The sequence below is a fragment of the Streptopelia decaocto genome (genome assembly GCF_964273445.1).
Source record: "Streptopelia decaocto genome assembly, chromosome: 2".
Classification (NCBI taxonomy): domain Eukaryota; kingdom Metazoa; phylum Chordata; class Aves; order Columbiformes; family Columbidae; genus Streptopelia; species Streptopelia decaocto.
In genome coordinates, this window is record NC_138655.1 from 154,916,205 (window position 1) to 154,937,246 (window position 21,042).

At 40.1% G+C, this 21,042-nt stretch overlaps 1 protein-coding gene across 1 annotated transcript in view; it reads right to left on the reverse strand.

Annotated features, from left to right (window-relative positions):
• RBM33 (RNA binding motif protein 33) overlaps nucleotides 1–19,248 on the reverse strand; it is a 105,463-nt gene extending 86,215 nt beyond the window's left edge. The window contains exons 1-4 of the mRNA XM_082044623.1: nucleotides 19,009–19,248; nucleotides 8,158–8,236; nucleotides 3,820–3,868; nucleotides 1,704–1,780 (exon numbers count right to left, since the gene is read on the reverse strand). Of these exons, the coding sequence (XP_081900749.1) occupies nucleotides 1,704–1,780; nucleotides 3,820–3,868; nucleotides 8,158–8,236; nucleotides 19,009–19,036 (233 nt within the window). The 5' untranslated portion in view covers nucleotides 19,037–19,248. The remainder of the gene's footprint in view (nucleotides 1–1,703; nucleotides 1,781–3,819; nucleotides 3,869–8,157; nucleotides 8,237–19,008) is intronic.
• Nucleotides 19,249–21,042: the final 1,794 nt, after the last annotated feature.

Here is a 21,042-nt window from a genome sequence, read left to right on the forward strand (position 1 = left end):
TATCTTTAATTCAAACTTACATTTTTATGCCATATTTCATGTTCTACTTGAAATAATGCAAGATATACAGTCAAGAACTGTCATTTAAATGACTAAGACTTATTCTAATTTAGTAACAGCACACTGGCAAAAAACAATCAATACAAAAACTGGCAAGTTTACAATCTGGAGGAAAAGCAAAACTCAGAATTTACTCTTTACAGCAGCCAGTGCCACCAACACATAAAAGAGCAACTAACCAACTGCAGACTAGTTAGAAAAGCAAGGGGGAAAGGCTCTTCTTGATTTGAAGGCTCTGAGTATAAGGAAAACAAAGATCTTCTTAAAAAATTATTAATTTTTTTTATGTAATTACATTCTTATTATTTACTATTTTTCTAAGTTTGGGGGAATGAGATCCAGACAGCTTTGAGCTATTTGCATCTCTAAGACGGAGAAGATTTAACACGAAAATGAAGACATTACGCAGGATTATCATTATCCTTCCAACTGCAAAGGCATAAATGAGCTTGAATGGAAATAGAGGGAGGGGAAAAGGAGTGGAGCAAGGTTCCCACTCTCTGGCAATAAAACTGATAAAAATGCAAGACTTGTCTACAGAAACCTGCTTCCACTGAGCACTGTTATCACTCTTCAGATACTTTATCATCGCTCATGCAGTCACATAACCATCCCTGCTGCCCAGGGCACACAAGGAGGAAATCCAGAGAAGAAACAGCAAGGACTGTAACCCAGATTCCCCATTTTGAAGGGAACAGTCCAGCCCTCCCTCCTGCAGGGAGAACAGCGGCCAGTGGAGGGATTGATGGTTGAAATATTTCACCACATCCTCATCAATCCAACACAGGGACAGGACTCTTCCTAATTCCAGCCAAGGACAGAAAGGAGATCTCAGAGCAACATAGACATATATATGCTACACATATATATCTTTTTTTCATATTGCTTTGGATGACATGCCTGCATAGCATGCAACAAGTAAAAGCTGGCCAGACACACAGGCCATTAAAAGCAGCAGTGCCACTGCATCACAAGCATCTTCCTTCCCCCTTCAATCCAGCTTGAAAAGTAAAAATGTCAAGACACTCATTTTGATCTGTAATGTCCATAATTCAGTTGTGGAGCTGTATCCCCACAGAAGATTCACAGGGCAGGATCCTTGGTAATCTCCCACGGAAGTATTTGCTCAAGCCTATAAACTCTGTACAAAATTTTCTGCTGTGTAATTGTATACGAATATTTAGGTCACAAATCAAGCCTTACAAACTATGAAGCTCCCCTCCTTAGGGTCTCAGGAGCTAAGATAAATTTTTAAAAGAAAGACGGCACAGAAGGTCTTTAGAGGAGAAGGAAGCCTACAGTGATACAATGCGGCACAGCACAAGAGCTTTGTGAGTATTTACAAATAATTCTAAGTGCAGAGATTACACTGTTTCTTCTTTACAAGTTTTTTTAATATATATTTGAGTTAAATTTATTAAATTTGAATAAACAAAAGATTTTTTTACTGAAATGCTAACAATGCTACTGAACACATTATATATATATATATATATATATATATAAAATTAAGTAGTTGGCTGGGTAAAAAGCAAAATTATCTTAAGCATATACCAGTAACCTTAGTTTAGCCATTATTATCAGTAGTAGTAGTCACGACTAGCTTTGAGTTATCCAAAACACAAGATTTAGAAAAGAAATACCCAAAATCTTGTTCCTCTTCGTTGTCACTTTGCAGAAGATCATCATTCAGCTCTTCATCTGACAAGTCTGACTGATTCTAGGTTTCAGAAAAAGTCAATCATGAACATAAAAAAGGATATAAACTTTTAACTAGGTACTGAAACTACTGAAACTTCTGAACACTACGTATTTTTTAATGAAGAACGTATCTGAGACTAAGACCATACATTCCATGAAATTAACTAATTTGATGAAAAAAAATATACTACACAAGACAACAGTCTAAAAATAAATGTTTGACAGTCTTATGGAAATTTACAAAACTCCAATTTGCTTCACTATCAACACTTTCACTGATGCATTCTCAAATATAGCCAAAGATGACAACTCAGTTAAGAAATACCAGAAAGAAAGGTAAGTTAGTGCGCTGCCTTGTGACCTTGAGGCATTAGGCAAGTCAAGAAAATGCACTAAGTTACTGCAGTTTCTAGAGAGCAGAGATACTTATTAGACTAGAGGGAAGAACATGATGATACCAAAAAAATGAAAAACCATAAATAGTTTGCAAGTGAAGAAAAAAAAAAAAGTAGAAGAAAGTATCATGCCTTTTCTGAACTCCCTCTCATTTGTCTATCATACTTACAGCTGTTGCATTTATTTTTTTTTTCCTTAAATAATTACCCATTAGAAAGAGATAACTGCAGTTTTTCTCAGCAACATTATTTTCATCCCCTAAAGTAATAGGGGCAGAAAGGTTATAACAAGGGTAGATTTATCTAAAAGTACTGGGATAAGATTAAGTAGAAGCAAGTTCAGCCTAAATAGCTCAGGGAAAACTTCCTGAGAAATCTATTACTCTGCCATATGAGTCCATAACCATAGATACTGCTCAGAGCCCTGTAATATGGCAGACTGAAAACAAGAATAGAAAAAGCTCAAGAACGCGTAATACATTGGAGAAATATAGTATCGGTTAGTGTTCACACAGATTTTACTTTAAGATAAGCAGTTTTATCAACTCACATTTCAATTACAAAGATGTATGTAATGCTCACTGCTTGTATTTTTGATAATTGTATAACACACATCTGCACTTCCTATCCTCCTGGAATTTTATTTTCTTTTTTAAACGAGTACATGAGACAAAGGAACTTCCTATCTTTAATAGGGATTACTAAAGAAATTTAATAGGGATTACTAAATAGGGATTACATTTAGAGTGTGATTATAAAAAAAAAAAAAAACAACTACATCAACTAAAACTCAACTTTTACCAGATCTGGGTTTCTTAATGAACCTATTCACCTCCAACTAAAACTTTAAAAACTATTTTCTAAATGAATTTGTTTGGCAGATCAAGTGGAGGAAGAGGTACCAGCCAGTTTTGATTTCCCAAATGGAAGCCCTGCCTTCTCTTGTAGGTATGTGGCAAATCCAAACATATGTTTAGTTCTTTTCAGAGAGTTCAATTTTGGAAATAGATACCAGAATGAGGAGTCCACAGCAGACACTGGGGGACTCGTTTATGTTTTTCAGTGCTAGCTGCTCCCATATTCTTCCCTCACTGTAGGAGGAGAAATCCTCTGCCTACTTGTCAGACAAAGCAGTACTGGATTATGTGCAGTGACTAAGTCTTTAATAGACACTACTGATTGCTTTTTTATTTACTCGCTGGTAAATACTTCTGGTATTTTGATGAGTAACTTTTAATAGCCAGGAAGCTGGCAGCTGAAGTGAATTCTCCAGAATGCTAATCAGCACCCAGCAGGCATAATTGTTTTCTTTTGTTTTGGTTTTTAATTGTTAAGTCAATATGAGCTACAGAGAAACTGATTTTGAGAACCATCTCATTTTTGAGCAGTATTATGAGAAGAAACACTATCTCAGAAAAAAATAAATTTTTCTAAAAGTTTTATTTTAAAAAGCCACACTTGGAGGTACTTCCCAAAAGGAAATAGAGCTCTGGTTGCCAAGCACTCTGGCAACAGGGCAGAGCTAACATACCTGTGGCTATTAGGCTTTAGGAAGGTGACTGTGAAATATGTAAAAGGACATAGCAAACAACTCAAGTGGGTAAGCTGGACAACATTCACTTTTTAGTATTTGTAACAATTCACTTTAATGCATGTATCTTACCTTTTTGCCAGTTATCAAGTCCTCTCCAAGCAAGTCATCATCAAGTTCACTGGAAAACATTAACAAATGTAAGAAGCTGAAACTTAGAAAATAGAAACAAACACCATATAGGGTATGAACCTTAAAAAACTAACTTAAGAATTGTTGCTGAGTGTCCACAAAGCTTTCCTTCTAGCAAAGCATTCAGCAAGTTGAAAAAGGAGATATTTTCAATGAAACAATAGATCATACTTATTAAGTAAGACTGTTGTTATGCAGTCATTTCATTCCATATGCTTTCCTTTCCACATCCCTTCAACTATAACACAGCACACAAACCTAGACAAAGCGCAGGCATTTAAACCACGGTTAGCTGGGTCCTCACTCTAGATCATTCAAGGCCCTTTGGGCATATTGTAAAAATTGCTGTTTCTCACCTCACCAGGGAAGAAGCACACGAGACAGTAATGTCCTGTGGGCAAGACTCGGTCTACAGACCACCACATGGCCCCAGCTGCATTCCAGCAAAGAGGCCAGTTGGCATGGATGCCACTTAGGCCTAGATCTCTAGTAAATACTTTACTCCCTCCTCCTCCTCAAGTTGAGGGTACGGTCAAGCAGGCATTTGTAGGATGACAACACCAAATGTGTGTTTCACCATCTTTGTAGGTGTGGCTAAGAATTCAGGAAGCATAGAAATAACTGGCTTACAAAACTTCTGCTGTCACATAGCGTCTGTCCCATAAACAGGATGCAACACAGAGAATTGCAGTCCGGATCAGTTAAGATGTAGGACAACTGCTTTAATCTCATTCCTCCTTCAGTGAAAGAATTATATAGTGACAGGAATAGACAGATTCCCTCTGCTATAATAAACACTTATTACTAACAAATGCCTGTATTAGAACATGCATGTCCTAATACTGAGATGCCAGTGATTTGAAATGTGAGCTGTAATCCAGGAATCTGAGCATATTTCTACCAGTATCCCCTAATTAAAAAACAACCACCAAACATGCCTTAGATACTACACAAAAATTAAATACCCCAAAGGGAGAATGGGCTATATGAACAGAATAAGAATATGTATAAAAATTCCTTAGGACTACATAAGAAATACTTGCAGAAGGGGAAGCCAATCCCAAGACACAAATCAGTGCTTAAAGTTGTTTTTACAGATGGATACATCTCTTTCAATGTTGGTTACTGTACAGATAATGCAGGGGGGGAATTAAAATCTTGTGGGCTAGAAAATAACAGATACTCCCAATCAGCACTAAATAGGACGTTATCATCAGTACACAGTATTTGTCTATAGTTACCAATCTCAAACAGTTTCACGAATAGTTGAACATTAACAAATAGCCATTTTTTTTGTGTTCACTGCAATATAAAACAAAAATTGGGACATGAAACACATAAATCTCAAAAAGCAAACTGAAGGCAATTTAAGCCTTTTATTTCAGAAACAGAAAACTCTACATAACAGAAATGGTTTCAGAAGAATTTAGAGCCAAAACTGAAGTAGGAAAAAGTCACTAATCTCTTCAACTGCCAGCAATCTGACAAATGCACCAAAAGGTTTCAAAATATTTCCCAGTACTATGGTCCACCACGAAGAGCTTTTGATAAAACTATACTAGAGAATTCCAAAAGACAGCAAGATAGCATGTTACAGCAGCATTCAAAGCCGAAGAACAAGTTCAGGTAGTAAGAAATTCACATAAAAAATAAATACAGAAGAAAGCAAAAGCTTTAATTATCTAAACATAGTCAGGGCTATTCAACACGTTACTAAAAAGATCCTTGATGTAATTTTTTAAAAGATGGTTAAATATTGGGTCAATAAAAGTAACTGTATATGTACTCTAGATTTTTAAATGCTTTGGCTTATCACTTGACAGTCAAAAATACTTGTGCTAGCACATAAATGAAGCTCCTAAAAGTATTTCACAGAATGCCCCTCAAAATTTCTTAAAATATTCAATGTCATTCAATATTTTCATTGACAAATTAAAAGAAGAAAAATTACCATGGGTAATTTTTTGACTAAACAGAGTAACAGTGAAAAGCCTGCACAGTAAAGACATCCTATCTTCAAGCTTCTTTAAAAATAGCCAAATCTGAAGTTATCTGTCAGAAAGAAGAGGGAGTAGAATTACCAGATCTGACTATTAAAAACAATTAAAGAACAATTAAATAAAAAAATTACCAGATACTAAGAGATCTCAGGTTAGCTGAGAAACAGACAAAAACAAATGGTTGCAATCTAATACTCCATAAAGTCACAGATAATAAACTGGAATAAAAGTACACAATAGCGATAGTTCCAAAGGCAGCTCACTCTCACTATCATCAAGACACAAAAGCCTTTCTAAAAGCACAATTCTAAGAAGTTAGTGTTAAAGTAATCCAAGAGTTCACTGCTTTCAGAAGAGACAGACACATTTCTTCCCCTTCCTCAATTCCCAATACTCAACATTCCCCTCACTGAATAGATTCAGCTCACCAAACGAGGAAGAGAAAATAATAATAAAAAAGAGAGCAACAAAAAGTGGAAAGTTTTCTGCCAGTGTAGAGAAATTAACAATCTCAGAGAAGGCTCAGAGTAAGCAAATTTCAGCAAAAGCCAACTACTAAATCAGCCCTGTCATCTCGCAGGATAGCAGCACAGAACTGTATTTTCCCAAACTCAAGCTTTGTGCTACTTATAGGGACAAATGTATAAATTAATAGCCTGTGATAAAGACATCAGACTAGCCGTTTCTGGCCTCCAATTTCATGAGCACGCCTCATTAAACATGAGCAGTAGCAAGGACACAAATGTTTTGGGAAAAGAATTCATAAAAAAACGTAATGGGAAAAATTTTCCAAGAACAATGTTACATGTGTACTCCCAAATAATAGGGGTCTTCCAACCCTCAGTTATCGCCCTCCTGTGTTTGAGAAAGCAAAGAGATCTGGAAATTCAAAATTATTTAAATGACTGGGGGATGGGACTCAGTTAAGTAGCAGCCCAGAAGAGTTGGTGGTTGATCAAAATGTATAACTAACAGCATAACCACTTCACCCTCCCCCAAAAAAGAGTGATTTAGGTTCCAAAACAAAGCATGAAGAGTTAAAAAAACTCAACTACGTCTGCTGTGTTAATTTAGCTTTTTTTTTTCCCCCAATTTTCAAGAAGTTGTGTCCTAAACTGAATTAGGCCCACAGTTAAAAAAATTCAAGCAATTACATTAGGCAACATATCCATGTACAGCACTTGAAATTGTCCGAACACAGAACTTAACACTTCTAAAGACACCTTGGCAATCTAAGAAGAAACCACTTCCCTTACAATTTCACTAAACAAACAATATGATTTTTTTTATCGTCTATCATAAATTATATGCAGCTAATAATAAACACAAATGAAAACATTTTTCTAAAACTGAATCCTTGTGTGCTTCAAAGTCTCAGCTTAGTGAAAATACTCTATAATCTTTCTCAAGTCCTAGAAAAATAAGAAAAGCGCAAAAGAGGAAACTAATCCCTCTGGAAGGTCAATAAATGTAGAGTAGCCGATGCACACCAAGGGCTCAGCTCAGTGGAGAACTACTTAAGCTAAAATTTGTTTACTACAATCACTTGAATTACTATTAAAAAATATAAAAATCTATTTGGAATGGCTTTTTCTCCTTTTTACAGTGAAAACCACTGGCAAAGTCTGAATAAGACAATTATTAAAAAGGAATAATAAAAGCAACATAAAAATGTGGAAAGTTTTCTCCCAGAAAGAACAAACAAGTTCAGGCAGCAGCCTGATATAAGTCTTTCCCAGCTGGGATGCCTGTGCATACAAGAACGTGCTCTTATTCTCCCTGAAAATACCAAGTCCACACATACTTCTAAATCTTTAAAACAGTCATATTTTTCAATGGAAGCCCATACCTAAGCTCCATTACTCTTCCCAATGTAAAACTGAAGTAAAAGATTAAGGATAGGAATTTAAACATCTAGGTAAGAGAAAAAAGTTAAGTTGGGCAAAATCAAGTACTAGCAAAAATCTAAATATTTAAACCACTCAACTAAATATTTAAAACTGAAACCAGGACATTATGTGCAATGTTTCTTACACACCACAGACACTTAGTATTTATCCAATTTTAAATGGTATCTCTTCATATTGCTCTCTATATTCCTCAAGGCAAGTGTATATTTGGCACAATCTAGCACCAGCTGACACATGCATAACAAGCAACATCTTCATTAGTATCTAAATGTATGCTGCTCTAAAAGTTAGAATACAAAATGCTAGAATAGGAAAACAGATCAATGTAATTCAGCGTACAGAAACTGAACATGAAATGTTCTACCTACCTGTCCCAGTCATCATCTCCAGCTCTTCTTCTCCAAGACCTTTCTGCACCAGGCTTATCAAACTGATCAAAGTCATCATCTGTAAAGAAGGTGACTACAATAAATAATTCTTACTGAAATGAATGGTTTCTGAAGGAACCACTTAGGTGAGGGTTTTTTTTGGAGGGGGGCATTTTTTTTAGAAGACACAAAAATACTTTTTACTTTCCATTTTAACAAGGAAAACAGTTAATACCAATATATAATCATCATCATCATCACAATAACAATAGATATACGATACAGCTTTCCCTCTTCTCACCACTGAAGTAAGGATGACCCAAGGAAAACAGAGCATGAGATACATCACTAGAAAATGTTGCCAACAAAGATCATCCCAGAGACAGAAGCTCCCCAGAAATGTATGAAACAGAGGTGGAATGGAGGTGAAGGGAACAACACCTGCCAGATTTCTGTCTGCCTTGGGGGCCACAAGCTCATCTACCCACACTGGGCCCGCAAAGGCACTTTGAAAACAGGAGTAAACCTCAGGTCAGCACAAGGCAGGATGGTACCAGCAATCCAAAACAGAAGAGGGAAGTCAGGTGCGATATACCATCAATTACCTCAACTGGGGCATTAAAAGTAATAGAAGTCATTGAAGTAGGTTACACTGTGTACATAAGCATGCACGTGCCTTCCAAGATAAAACTGGTGCTCCATATATTTTAACAAGTACCCTTGCCCTAGCCAACCAAAGCACAAATTACTCTTGCGTAGCTTAGTTTGCAAATGACAGTTATGCTACTTAAAAATATTAAAACTTCCATTTATCTACAAAAGAAATGCAAAGCTCATCTGCTCACTTCAAACATCCAGATGTCATCTGTAAACCAGAAGCACATACCTTCAGAAACACTCAACACTCACTCTCCCATCCTGTGGCTACAGCCCAATAGAAAACACACACCTGGAATTAGCATCTTTTCCACACATTTTAATAACTTTTATAAGAATCAAACAAGTGCACAAACAGAAGCTATGGTCAACACATGGGGAAACTGGCTGTAGTTCAGTGGTCTGCAAAATGCAATCCTGTCCTTCCATTACAATCTGAATTGGTGAACACTAAACTGCCACATATCCAGTCATTCTCCTGACTCTACTTGGACTGAACTCTGACCAAGTACAACACCAAGGATCAACTGGTGGTGTTTTTTTAGGGTTGTTTTTTGTTCGTTGGTTTGGTTGTTTGGGTTTGTTTGGTGGTGGGTTGTTGTTTTGGTTTTGGTTTTTTTTTGGAGGGGGGAGGGATGGTGTTGGTTTTTGTTGTGGTGGTGGTGGTGGTAGTTTTGATTGGTTTTTTGGTTTTTAATCAATGATTTTAATCAAATCTATCTGCAGCTTTTTAAACTCAACACCGTATCCTTCAGTGAATATTCCACACATGTAATGACTAACCTATTCACTTGTTACTTCATATAAACAGAATACAGGTGTGTTAGTGACCAGAGGTAAAAGGAGGCAAAAACAATAAAAAGAGAAAATTCAGTTCTTGCAATGTCACTAAATTAAGAGCTTTTAAATCAGAAATTTCAATTATAAATAGCTATGAAAATAAGACTGCTCAGTATAAATTACGATGCAACACAATTCAAGCGTGGCAACTTTTGTTTTGAAACAGAAGGTAAAAACAATTCCCCTTGATCAGGTTCCCCTGTTCATTGCCTACAGATACTTTTTTAACTAATCTTCTATATTTAAAATAATTTAGACAGGCTAACACCATTGAAACAAACAGTTGTTTTACATTTCTCTGCTCAAATATCTACATGTTGCAACCTCCTTCAATTCCAATTCCTATTCCACCCACAGGGGAAAGCCAGACAGATAAACAAGCACTTCCTATCTTTTTCTTGAACACTAAATTACCCAATTTTGTGGTTGCTGAAAAAAACGTCACCTTGCTCTCCTTACCATCATTCAAAACCATGCTGCAGTGATTATCTTAGTGCACTGCCATTTTAAGGGCACAAATATCCTGCACTGTCATTGTTCCTACAGCTGGATTGCAGTAATCCACTGACGTGATGCAACCAACTCCAAAGATTATTTTTTTAATGTAACGTGACTGGTTTTGCAGCAAAGCAAACTATGAGTGTCCACATCCTGACTAACACAGCTCAAGACAATGACCACCATCAAGACAGTAACTTCTTTTTAAGCTATGCCTGCTTGCTTGAAAGGTACCATACTTTTCCATGCCAGGCACCACTTTTAGAACTACAGAGAGCTGTATTATAAACCAACACCACTTGAAGACAAGTTCTTCAAGCTCTTCAGCACACAATTCCTACACAGATGGACCTTCACATCAGCCAAGTTTAAATCTAGACAACATAAAGTGCCAAATCCTTTTTCTCTGAGATCTCTCAACAACAAAAAAGAAACACCCTTCACCATAATTTATAGTACTTTTCCAGGCCAGATAGTTAAGTTTCATGGCTATAAAAGTGTTCCAACTTAGTACTACTGCTACTGAAGAAACAATACCAAGAGCGTCCAATTTCCTGTCAAGTTTCTAGTGTTGAACAGGACCCCCAGCCAGCTGACATCGCAAATATCCACTCTCCAGCTCTTCCAACCCTCTAAATTTCTCACATCCTATTCCTTATTTATGAGCAACTCCTACCAAAACCCAAAGCTGAATTACATCCATTCAAAGCCCTTTGCACAAGTCCCCTCTAGCAGGATGCAGACAAAAGCCTCAAAAATGACTCGTCAGTCTGTGTGTGGTGACTGCAACTTATAAGAATTAGTCCACATATGTCCCCATCACCTCCCTGTTCTCATCTCTTCTCTCCTCATCTCATACACTTATGATATAAAGATCTTTGGGACAGAGGGAGCCAGTTATTCCTTCTTATGCTCATACGTTCTGTGACAGCTGACACTGACAATGAGCATTACAAATTATGTCAATTTTGACACTGTATTGTCAGAGCCCTAAACAGGTTGTAGCGTTCCTTTAGAAAAGGGGGTCACAACAGTCGCACATCTACAAATAGCGTTCATTGCCAGGTTCGGTGTTTGTGAGATAGCAAGCATGGAACTGGACACCTGCAGTGCAATGGGATAACTACCAAACTTCAGTGAGGCACCACTTTTTTTCCCGTATCTGAAACTATGCATATTTTCATTTTTCTTCTACCTGTCTAGGCAATTACATTTAGGGAAAAAAAAAAAAAAAAACAAACAGTAAACAACAAGCAGCATAACATATGCGGATGTTTCTCCTTGAGAAACTCTTACAAGTCAATGTTTGCGTCAAGTGTGGTTAAGTGCCTGTAAAACATTAACTTGCACAAAAAGAGGAACACTCAGCATCAGCAGAGCACAAAACCACTGAGAGCAACAGCCAAAATTCTTTTTTAATATAATTCACAGTACCACTGTGTGGGAGATGAGAAGAAAAAAAAACGGGGGGAGGGAGATCCACAATGCTAAGCTTTTTAAGCAGGAAAATGTCTGTTGTAGGAGTTGGAAGAGGTTTTGTATTTCTTCCAGCAGTGCCAGTGCAGTCGTACACAGTAACTGTTGCCAAGACATGCAACGCAATAGCTGTGGCTTCTCATTTCTGCTCAAGGCCCCCACGGCAAAGCTCACTGAGATGTGTGTGCATTAGCTGGGTATCATCTGGAAGATCCTGACAGGTGATCACTAAATGCACTAAGCCCCCTCTCTAACTTCCAGGCAGCACTAGAAGGAAAATAAAACTAAGACCTATCAAATGGCAAAAAAGCACTAACTGGATAAGGGAGCAGGACAGACAAGAAAACAAAAGAAATAATCCACCACTTGGCTCTTCCTACTGCAGCTCTCAGAAATAGCCATTATCAAAGCAACAGAGAAGTTGCAGGTTGCTGCAGAGTCTAACGCTGGCTGTTTTATTACACCAGGCAGCCTCGCAAGGCTCTGAACCAGAATAAGCACAAAGACAGCAAAACACACTCAGTTCCCCACATTAAAAGGTTCTTATTTGTTTTATACTTAGCCTAGTGTAGCGCTAGCAGTGCTAAAGGCTGTTCTGTACAGCTTATTTTGGGGTTTTATATGCCCAGAATTGTTATCGTTTTTCTGCTTAATAAAAACAGGTCAGCCACACTAAAAATCGACAAAATACAAGCCCCATTTCCTCTTTGGCTATGCCGGTGGTAGCTTCTAACTCTGTGGACAACCTTCCAATAAAACCTTCACTCATCATTTTCCTATGTAAAATGGGAGTCCTAAGCTACAAAGTCTCACACGCGTAAGATGTGAAGCAGCAGGAACACTGCAGAGCTCACGTCTTAAAATGGTACCAACGTAACCGAAAATGGTAGTCCTACATAGCAACTGTTGCTAAGATGGATTGTTTTACTGCAATGAGATGGCCAAGACTTCTTGACTAGGAAAAACATCTGATGATGGCATTATTCATCTTCTCAGAAATACACCTGCACGCTTCCCTGAACACTAACCACATGCTGTCTCATAAAGCTTAACAGTTCCAAATTTTGTATTTCGGTTTGCTTCAATATAACGCTATTGTGAATACCAAACATACTATTAGTTTTAGGCATGGAAAAAACATCAAAGATTTCTCCTTATCCAAAACAAGATGGAGGTGCCACAATGATTCAATAGTTCAAGAAATAAAAAAGTATTATGCACTGTTTACCCAACACGTCTTTTAATACAGTAACTGAGATGCACTGCTTTTGGGCAGAATAGGTAAGGGAGCTATTCAAACAAACAAACAAACAAAAAAACCTAGAGAATAGAAGTAATTTAGCACATGAAAAAATGCAACTTTTCTATGCTTCCATTTAATGCTGAACAAGTCCGTCTTCATCTATCCCATTCCCTGGTACCATATTTAAAACACTCAACATGACAACTTGACAAAATTTCAAGCACAAGCCTCCAGATCAAAACCAGCTTACCAGGTTATCTTTATGTAATAATTTATTTCTACAGAATATTTTTCTTCATATTTCATCGCAAAAGATTACACAAGACGTAGGTATTGTAAAGCCTTGATTTTCGGGAATTGAGTATACCAATTAAAAACAGACTTATGTTTCTGCCCAACAGTGAGGTGACTTTTAGTATGACTTTCTATGTGATATAGAAAAATAATAGGTTTAGCAAGGAACAGTCATGTCTAAAACACAGGCTGGCAATGTAACTGTAACCAGTTGAATGAAAACTGGTAACAAACTGCAGCAGCATCTACCAATAAAAGCACAAGGTCAAGAGAACTCCTGAACCGGAACCTGTGATGCAAACCTAAAACATTACAAAGCACGCTACAGTCTGGTCCCGTTTATTACAGATAATCAAGCTCTCTACCCCACCATAAAAATCACATCCACTCCTAGTACCACATTATGCACAAGAATACATGTACACAAATACACCACACACAAACACAGTTTATTTTTTCAGGGACAGACATCAAGGGAATCTTATATTTGTAAACAATTACTCATAGAAGGCTTAAGCATTCAGTGACTAAGTATTTGTAACAATGTAACAATTGCATAACATGTCCCTCTACTAGTGTATTTCATGTTTTCTTTCCAAATTGCTCCTACAGGATGTTTAGCTTCCTCAAAGAAATAAAGCAGAAAACATTAATTTCTAAAGGAAAGGAGTTCTTTTAACCTTCTCAAAAATAACTTTTTTAGAGAGTTTCTCATGATGCAAAGCAAGCCACTAGCAATAAGCAAGAACAGAATTACGATATGCTGCCAGGAACTGAAGTTCTCTTTCTAATCACTGCTTGAAAGAAATAATACCTTTATTTATTGATGTCTTTTGTACTAAAAAAAAAAAAAAAATCCAAAGTCGGCTTGGATTTGAAAATATATTTGCTTTGGAAAAACATCTTAAAAGTGTCATAGTCTTTGCCTCACAAACACGCTGAACGGTGAATGAAGGCCAACAGTTTAAACGAAATCCACATTAACTCAGTTCTCAAATGGCTTTGGACATTGCTGAGAAACTGTAACTCTCACAGAACTCTCCAGCACCTTTTACAGCCACCAGGAGTTATGGTTAAAACTGAGGCTGCATTACAGCAGAATTTACATGACCAATCACATTACTTACTTGGAGGTTTTTTGGTCAACTCAGTGGCAATCATCACCCTAAATTATTCTGGAAAACATGTTCTATGTGACCTAAAATCTGAGGTTTCATGTTTGATGTAATAAAGCATGGTTTGCCTTTTGTATTAAAAAAAAAAAAAAGTTACACTAAGGCTATGTTTAATTTAGATGACCTGAAATGAGAGAACATTCAGAAAAACATGACTTTTAGTGAACGCTTGTCAAAGAAGCACAAAGAGGTTAAAAACTGCCATGCTTTAAAGCAAATCTGCCTGCCACAAGCTCATTCAAGTAGTAATGTTTTTTGGCACTAGTCCTTAGCTGGTACAACAGCCCATGATCATATATTTGTATTTAATGGACTGTAAACCCTATACGCCTTTGACACTTAGAGAAGTTCTAGTGTGTGCATATTGCAATAAAACTTTAAGTTATAGTGACCACTTGCATCAGTCCACCTAATAAAGTAGGATGCAGTACCCAGAGACCAAAACACAGCCAGCACTCCAGCCACTTTCACCTAGACAGAAATGTAGAAATCTATTTCCAGACACTGTATACTGCTGTTGAATAGCGTGAAGCACAATAAATTCAAATTAATTTGTCAGACTGGAGAATTTTTACTACATCCTTGAATGGAAGAGTGACCCACAACACAGAGGAAGGCTTGCTGTGCTAGCAGTATAAGCTTTTTTCCAATCTTTACCAACAGCTTCACAAGAGGTTTTTAAAGCCACTGCACTGCTGAGAGTGTAACAGCAGCCCTCAGATTAAAATGAAATTAAATTGATGACATCTTAAATTCAAGCTGAATGAAAAACGTAACAGTCTCCAAGGTAGAGAAACACCCATTCAGTTACTCTTGATATGGGACTTAAGCAAGAATATGGGCTAGATGTATATTCAGCTCCTCCTCCATCCCATTCACTGTCATGATTTGCACCCCAAGGATATCTACACTGAAGTTCATCAGAAGTTAATTAATCTGACAGAAGGAAACCTAGAATAATTTTTCCATGCTTCTGTATGGCAGACAGCTGAGAAAAGAAGTGGTCTTTGCTTTGTTTTACTAATGATTTCTTGTTTACCCTCTAACCACCTTTCCCTAAATGAGCTTAAAACCTAGCTGTAAATTGATTGCAGTACATATCAAGAAAAAATTTCCGCATCCATACAACACAGTTGTTATGTTACACTATAAGCAGATAATCACTAAATTCTAGAACCGCTCAGGTAGAAGGGACCTTGAAAGACCATCTGGTCAAACCTTTCATGGGAAGGGGATCCTAGATGAGATTAATTATCTAGCATCATGTCCAACCGGATCTTGAAAACCTCAAATGACGGAGCAAGTGATAGGACAAGAGGAAATGGCCTCAAGTTGCACCAGAGGAGGTTTAGATTGGGTATTAGGAAAAAATTCTTCACAGAAAGGGTTGTCAGGCATTGGAACAGGCTGCCCAGGGCAGTGGAGGAGTCACCATCCCTGGAGGGGTTTAAAAGGTGTTTAGACTAGGTTCTTAGGGACATGGTTTAGCGCTAGAGTTAGGTTATGATTGGTCTTGATGATACTGAGGATCTCTTCCAATCAAAATGATTCTATGATTCTATGTCCCTGGGAAGGTTGTTCCAGTGATTGACTGTTCTCACTGTAAAAAAAGTCTTTCTTGTATGAGTGAAGCCTCTCCTGGTATAACTTGTAGCTGTTTCCCCTTGTCTTCTCCGCATGGCTCCTTGTGAAGAGAGAGACTGTGACCCCTTGGTAGCCACCCTTTGAGTAAGATCACGTTACTCAACATTTAACATGTTTCCTCTCGTTCTGATTTTATATGAAAGCTAGAATCAAAAGTTTGGGAACCATTGTCTTAACCATAACAGACTAATGACGAACTACTAGTCCTCAAAGTCCCTCATCACCACTAGCACACCTACCCTGAACTTCCACATTTCAATAAAGCCATTCTAGAATTTGAAGCAAGTTGAATCAGACTGCATAGTCTTTCACAAGTTCCTCTGCTATGAAGCTGTGAATCACTCCAAGACCTCACAGATCACCACTTGAAAACTTCCGAGCTTATGTCTGTGAGACCTGTCACCAGAAAAGCCTTTCTCTTCATCCTTAGAAAGCTCAGCTGCACCAACACAAGTATCTGGTCACAAAAGGGCATATGAATACTTTATTCTTATTAATCAAGTGAATATTTCCCAAGAGCTTAAAAAATTGTAAGTGACCAAAGTCTACACATGCTGTCCAACAGAAAAATCATCTTCCAATCCATCAAATATACTTAAATGTTCAGCAAACACAGCCATTTCACATGTCCTGCATCATGTCCTTACAGAAGATTTTAATTTTTAATCTGCACCTTCAAGCCACAACTATCTTACTTTGTCAGCTGTTACCCTGAAATGTCAAATTAACCCATTTTGTACTACTTAAACAATCACTAGACAGTCTTTTTTTTCTTTAAGAAAACACTGAGGTGCTGTTATCTCTCCCTCAAAAATCACAAAACTAAAACCAAAGCATTAGTTTCTACAGTTAAAACTTTAACAGACAAAAAAAAATTAAGCCAAATAACCACTTCGTCCTGGGCTTTTCATCCTGTACACCTTTCCCATTCATTACCACTTTAGATAACAGCTCCTTTCCAAAGAGAGTTGCATATACCGCGCTGGAAGGGGGTTTTAAAAGTGTATTTAACACTTGAATAGAGTATTCAAGCAGGAATTTTCCTGGACTGGTCACACAGACATAGAGAAACCTCTGGGATTCTTCATTCAGGCAAGTGCTGCACAGTGATCATCTAAAGTAAACTCTGCTTATATGGAGCAAGGATCACATTTAATTGGCCACCATTTATTGATGAGTAGTGTTAACACTGAACAAACAACTGCATGTGCCCACCTAGTACAAAGCAATCCTAATTCACAGTTAGATGCAAATGGTAGTCCAAAACAAAAAAGACTAGTCTTAAAACTTCAGTTTTACCACTTAGTTGAAGGTTGTCTGTTGTATACACAGCGAAACATGCTCATTCAATTTGCAGCAGAGCTTTAAACACAAAAACTAAAATGCTCCAAAACTAACACTTTCTCTCCTCTGCCCTCATAATACTAGAAGAAAAAACTTCCAGAGACAGAACATGCAGGCAAAGTGCACTTCCACATCACAAACAACTAATCTGAACCACAGAAACTAGCACAAAGTCTTCTGCAAAATAACTTAAACATTGCAATATATTTTGCACTACTAAAACAACGATCCAAATATATAAATATTTGCTGTTTTACCAATCAGTGCTGCCCTTCCTAGCCATCTTCCCAAACTCCTCAACTCCTAAATTTGTGAATTTATTTGTAACATTTACCTTTAGTAGGACACTTAATTGTGTTCATGTACTTTGGTACCAATTAAGCTAACAATGGTGAACAGTCTGACCACTTAAGTGAGTGATCACAAGGACAAGCCACACTCTTCTCCCTGACACCTACTTACGGAAAAGAGTGACTAAAATCACTACAAACTTTTGTACAGATGAGGACAAGCACGTCAACTGACAACCCTGACCAGTCGTTATCAAAACTGTTATTCCTAGTGAAAGCAGGGCTGGCCTATAGCATCAAAAACAGGCAATTCTTTCAACTGTATCTCTTTTGAACACCCCAGTGTGTCCCCTGCAAGTGTCTCTCTTAATCATTCATGTGTTCTCATTTTAAAAGTTGCTTAATAATCAGAATGATGGAGGGTTTTGAGTTGTCATTTAAAATGCTGTGAGAAGTGTCCTTAGCGAAGAGGAGCAGATGCAGGCCTGAGAGGCCTGAGGTCAAGCGCTGGCTTCATTTTACACTTTCCAAGTGATACTTTCTGCTTCTGGGCAGTCTGTAAAACGAATTATAGCTATTCCCCAGATAAGAGGTAAGTTGTTCAAACACATCATATACTGTAGCTGTAAAAGCTATGGGAATGAAATATGTAAAGGGTGTCACAAGGATGGAGCCAGGCTCTTCTCAGTGACAACCAATGATAAGACAAGGGGCAATGGGTATAAACTGGAACACAGGAGGTTCCATTTAAATTTGAGAAGAAACTTCTTCACAGTGATGGTGACAGAGCCTGGAACAGGCTGCCCAGGGAGGTTGTGGAGTCTCCCTCTCTGCAGCCATTCAAACCCGCCTGGACACCTTCCTGTGTAACCTCATCTGGGTGTTCCTGCTCCAGCGAGGGGATTGGACTGGATGATCTTTCGAGGTCCCTTCCAATCCCTGACATTCTGGGATTCTGTGAATGTATCTAAATAAACACATCCATGCCACCCAGAGGCCCTGCACCCGTGCTAAGTGACAAAGCTGCTGCCCCTTCCCGGTCCTGCCCCGGACATGGAGAGTCAACAGTCCCCATCGCCGCACGACACCGACTCCCACTAACAAGACAAGAGCCCCTGAGGCCTTGCGGTGCCCGGGGGGCTCCTACTCCCCGCCAGGAGCGCGGGGCCCACCCGCTCGGCACTCCCGAGAACGTCAAACCCTCCGCCCCCGCCCAGGCGGGACCCAGAGGCGGCGGCGCCACCGCCCCGGGAAGGCCCCGCAGCCCTCGGCTCCCCTCAGCCCCGTCGGCCGGTCCACCCCGGACAGGCCCCGCTTCCCCAGCCGAGGCCGGGGGCCCTAGGGCCCCCGCGCGTCCCCAGGTGAAGCCCTTTGGGGCCGCAACACCCACCTGCGCCTCCTCCCAGGGCGGCAGCCATGGCTCTTCGCCTTGCCCAGGCGGCAGCGGCGGCTCCCGGCAGCGATCCCGTGCCGCCCCCAGGAGCGGCGGGGAGCGGGGGAACGGGGAAGGGCTCGGATCCAGCGCCCGGCGGCTCCCCCTCACGCCGCCCCTCCGCACGCACTCACCACAGGAGAACAACAAACTACCACAACATGGCGGCCGCCGCCACCGTCACAGTCGCCGCCGCCCCCGCGCTGCATCATGGGACGGCGGCGGACCGATCCCTCCCTCGCGGGGAGGGCGAGTAGCGGCCGCCACTGGTTGGTTGGCCGCAGCCCGGGCGTCTCGCACGCCGGGGCGCGTCATCGCTCTTCGCGCATGCGCCCAGCAGGCTCCTCGCGGCAGCGCCGGCCGGGCGGGCTGCGCGGGAGTGCGCGTGCGCCGCGGCGGGGCACGTGCCACCGCGCGGCGTCGGGAACGCGCAGGCGCGCGGGGGCGGCCAGTGGCGTGACGGGGAGATGGAGGCCGGGCCTGGCCGGGCAGGGGCTCTCTCGGCCTCGGGCCCGCTGCTGCGCTGGGGAAGGCCGGTGGAGCTGTTCCCGAGCGGCTCCGCGACCTGCCCGGGCGTCCTTGCGGGGAGTCCGGGGCGCCGGGGCCTTGCCTCCCTGCACGGGAGCAGGCCCGCCGGCCTTGAGGAGGCGGCTGCGGTGCCGTTACCTGACCGGGGCACAGCGGGGAGCGGGAACGGGGGAAAGAGGCGCAACTTGCCAGCGCTCCCACGCTTCCCTGGCAGGATCTGAGTCTGTGATTCTGTGTCTCTCGCCAAAATTGGAGGCTGCTTGCAAATGCCCGGCTCACATTGGTCTGCATGGAGGCTTCAGCAGGTCACAGGTCCAGCTTGAACCCTCAGGTTCAGCTCTCCTGTGAAAAAAAATAAGCCCCATGAGTGAATGGGATTAAAATACACCATGAAAGGGATGGTTTGGGCCATGTTAGGTGCATCTGTGCTTTTCCCATCTTTTTGACTGTGTGGGGGAATTAACACTTGCATAAATAACTAAAATAGTTCAGGCTGTGTAGCTCTTACTTCTCGACTCAAGCCTCACCTGGCTACATACTTTACAGGCTCAGTGTCCTGACATGCTAAATCCAGTTTCACTGAAAGTCCTCTTCTGCCAGCCCTTTTTCAAAGCGCTTCCCTCCTGGCTGCTTTGCTGTGAGTTCCCTCTCTCCTCCTCAAAGCAGCACACCAAAAATCTTTTGGAGTTTCCTTCCTGTCTTTTACTGATTTTCCTCTTAACGGGGGAATCAAGACTTGCGGCATTCTGCACAGAGCGGGTTAAACACAGTATAAAACTGTGCCTTGATGTGAAACAAACTTTTAGGTTACATCACTTGTGAAGAAGCCCAATTTGTTCTAAAACAGAGCCTGCTATAGCAAGACTAGTTCAAGTAAATGGCAAAACTTTCCCAGGTGGACAAGTCTTCATGGAAATAATTAACAATGTTAGTATTTAAATTATCGGCGTTATCTGATTAAACCCTTGCTATGAGAATAAGGAAGTTCTCATGTCACTTTGTTCCGAGCTCCCTGCAGACTTACCTCAGCATTGCATTTGGTCTCATTTTCCAGGTTTTCTTTACAACTGTACAGCTAGAGATTTATTCTTTATATATTCCTACAAACTCACAGCCAAATTTTAACTTTAATTTAGGAAAGAGACCATCGGTAGGCAATTCTTGCTGATATTTAATACGCAGTCCATCAGTCCAGTTCTGATTGCCTGACATGCAGGTGGTAAGTGTATAGTACTACTATAAATGCTTGAAAAAATGGTGATTTCAATGGGGCCAGGATTTCAGCCATCGCTCCTTGGTATCCATCTTTCTTTTGGGTAGCTGGTTTGCAGTGCCAAAGGATTTCCTGGCAAGGGAAGGCATTTTCTGGACCCTTTAAAGGCTGGACAGAGAAGTGTGTGGGGTGAGACTCAGCCAGTCTCAGCAGCAGCCTGGTACAGTTTGCAGCTCTCTTGTCATAATTCT